This window comes from Solanum stenotomum, chromosome 3 (assembly GCF_019186545.1).
Source record: "Solanum stenotomum isolate F172 chromosome 3, ASM1918654v1, whole genome shotgun sequence".
Taxonomy (NCBI): Eukaryota; Viridiplantae; Streptophyta; class Magnoliopsida; order Solanales; family Solanaceae; genus Solanum; species Solanum stenotomum.
Genome location: NC_064284.1, coordinates 13,651,509 through 13,654,895, shown reverse-complemented (window position 1 = coordinate 13,654,895; position 3,387 = coordinate 13,651,509). Strand labels below are relative to the sequence as shown.

Below are 3,387 nucleotides of genomic sequence, written 5' to 3'. Positions count from 1 at the left end.
ATTTTTTTACTTATGTTAATTCGGTACACAAGTAGAAAGAATTATAAAAATATATGTACATATCCAACACAAAATGAGAAAAATGTCAAAAATAAAAATAAGTTAGGAGCGGAGGGTTAATAAGATAGGGTGAAAAAAATAGGATGGGGTAGGATTTTTATTTTTGAAAAATTAAATAATATCAATTTTATTTTTTTATTGGGAATGAGTGGGTGGTTTTGGGAGGTGGGGGGTGAAGTATGAATTTTTTAAAATATTTTATAAAAGAAATTTAAAAGAAAATAAAAGGACGGGGTTTGTCGGGGGGGGGGGGGGNGGTAGGGTTAAGGGGGGGAGGAGGTGGTGGAGTGAGGTAAGATTTTTAATTCATATTAATAGTTTATTATTAATTTGTGAGGTGAAATATTTTATCCATATGGAATGTCATGTGTCAAAGTTTTTTCAAATAAAAGAAAGAGTGCAATACACACAATTAATTATGTATGAAACTCATACTCTCAATAGTTTATGTATGAAACTAAAAAAAAAAAAAGAAATAATTAAGATGTATTTTTGACACTTCATCTCTTTCTAAAATAATACAAATTAAAAAGCACTCGAGAGAAAACGTGGCCGGGCTTAGAGCACGAGAATTTTCCTCCAATTTTTTTGTTACAGAAAGCGTGACCTGATTTTGGGCATTCTATAAATAATATAATAAACGAGATTGATATTAAATGCAATAAATTAAACACTACTCTACCCTTTCTCTTCTATTATCATGTTATTGTCTACAGCTCATGCTAAGACTCATGATCATGTCATGCCCAAAATACCAAAAGATGGGACGACGATGACGGATTTAATCCGTTCAATTGCCACTGATCAGAAGCATGAAGCTGGACAACCATTTTATATACTCGATTTATCCACAATTGAGAGGCTTATGGACAAATGGAACCATTCTTTTCCCAATGTAAAACCTTTTTATGCTGTCAAATGCAACAATGAACCTGCACTTCTTACTAAACTAGCCAACTTGGGTGCTAATTTTGATTGTGCTAGCTTACTCGAGATTGACAGTGTCTTAAATCTCGGAATTAGCCCAAATCAAATCATATTTGCTAATCCGTGTAAGGCTATTTCCCATATCAAACATGCAGCCGCTGTTGGGGTCAATTTCACTACTTTTGATTCTAAGCTTGAAGTTGACAAGATCAAAAAATGGCACCCACAATGCCGTTTGTTGCTCCGAATCAAAGCCCCTAGTGACAGCGGCTCCTTGCGCCCCCTCGGCAAAAAATTCGGAGCACTGCCCGAAGAAATTGAACCTCTCCTGCATTACGCTTGTAATGTGGCTGGTTTAAAAGTTGTAGGCGTGTCATTTCACGTTGGATCTATAGCGCAAGATCCCACCATTTATCGCGAGGCGATTGCCAATACAAGAGCCGTGTTTGATGTAGCTGATTATCTCGGAATTCCTAAAATGCAAATTTTAAATATTGGTGGTGGGTTTAGATCCACCCCGTTGTTCGAGGAAATAGCTGGTGTAGTAAATGAAGCAGTCCAAGATTTTTTCCCCGACCCTAATTTAAAAATAATCGCGGAGCCTGGGCGATTCTTTCCTGAAACGGCTTTTACTTTAGTCACACATGTGATTGGCAAAAGAGTTAGAGGTGAGAAAATAGAGTATTGGATTGACGAAGGGATTTATGGATCGTTTAGGCCAACACTGTACAACAGTTGCTTTGTGGGTATTAAGCCAATTTCAATGAAAGAATGTTGTGAAATAGGCGAATCGACGATTTACGGACCAAGTTGTGACTCCCTTGATGCAGTGGCTGTGGACATAAAATTGCCGGAGCTTGAATTGGATGATTTGATAGTGTTCTATAACATGGGTGCATACTCAAAATGTGGAGGAACAAAGTTTAATGGATTTGATATGTTATCGACACCTACCTATATTGTTAGCACCAATTCTACCTAGAATTATATATGTCCAGAACAAAGAAAGAGTTGGATCAGCTAGCTATGCTTGTTATTTTCTTAATTTGTTTCCAATAATTAATTAGTTGTTGTATTTGTATTATTGTGAGATATAAGCACATGTCTATTTTATTACAAGCTTTCGAAATTATACTTTATTGTCCTCTGATATTATTCAAGCTTTCCTATAGCTATTACTGCATCCATTCTTCTTTTTCAAAAAAATAGAAGGGGACACATTCTCTTGAAAAGAGTAAGTTTTAGATACGTCATCTCGTTCTTTTCCTTGATCTCCTCTTTTGTTTTGGCTGATTTTTTCTCTTTAGTCATCCTTCATAATTATTGCTTCAAGCTACTCAACTCTACAATAATATATCTAGTGTAATCTCGTTATTAGAGTTTGGAGAAGGTGAAGTACTTACACCTACCTCTTGTAGAAATAGAATTGAGTAAATAAAATTCTAATCAGAGGCGGATCATAGTAGAATTTGAGATTTATATATGAGTTCTTAGATAACGATCTCAAGCTAATATATTGAAGAAATTAGATTCGGATCATCCACGTGGATCAATTCAAATTCATATATATTATAAATATTTAAGTATCTTTTGTCTGTTACATAAGCAAAAACTCATGTGTTCTTCAAGAGAAACAAAATGATAAAAAATATTTTCTTCTTCAAACTTCTTCAAATCCTGTAAAGATTCTTGTGAAGATTTTTCTCCAAAATCAAGAACAAAACTTCTGTAATATGTATGCGACTATAGCCTGTGAATATGATATTTATGATTAATTTGCATTTGTCATTTCATTTCACATCATAAATATCAAAATGCTCTGAATCTTGATATTTTGTTTGTACATGCCTTTAATTGATAACTTTGACAATTCTACTTTTGGTCATTCTATTGTAAAGTGAATATATATATATATATTTGTGAATGTCACTTCATTCACAACATAAATCATATGCTTTGAACCCTGATATTTTTCTTCAATTCATGTCTACCATTCCCTGAATTAAAAATATCTTCTTCTTCTGGCGCATGTGTGCTTCTATAGTTGTGGTGTTGCTCATTGTACTGTTTAGCTAAACACGATATTGGGATGTTATTTCACTGTGTAAACTCTCTGCCCCACCAAAATACTTTTTATGTTTCGTTTCTTGAGAATCAAAAAACTTTGATCAATAAAATATATCTTTTCACTTTACTATTGATATGAGCCAATCAAATTGCAACTTATAATACTTTTTGTATAGTTTTAAGATATCTTAATTTTAATTTTAAAATGTTAAGCTTATCTATCTGATCTAATTTAACTCTGAAGATCAATGAACATGAAAGGTTTATACAGCTGTGATTTCTTGACAAACATTCTTTCAAGTATAGAGAAAAACAATAGCAAAGTAAAAAACG

General features: G+C 33.4%; 1 protein-coding gene across 1 annotated transcript; it reads left to right on the top strand.

Annotated features, from left to right (window-relative positions):
- The first annotated feature begins 760 nt into the window (after positions 1-760).
- Positions 761-2,219, top strand: LOC125859898 (ornithine decarboxylase-like). The gene has a single exon (XM_049539749.1). The coding sequence runs from the start codon at positions 761-763 to the stop codon at positions 1,967-1,969; it is 1,209 nt and encodes a 402-aa protein (XP_049395706.1). The 3' UTR covers positions 1,970-2,219.
- The last annotated feature ends 1,168 nt before the right edge of the window (positions 2,220-3,387 follow it).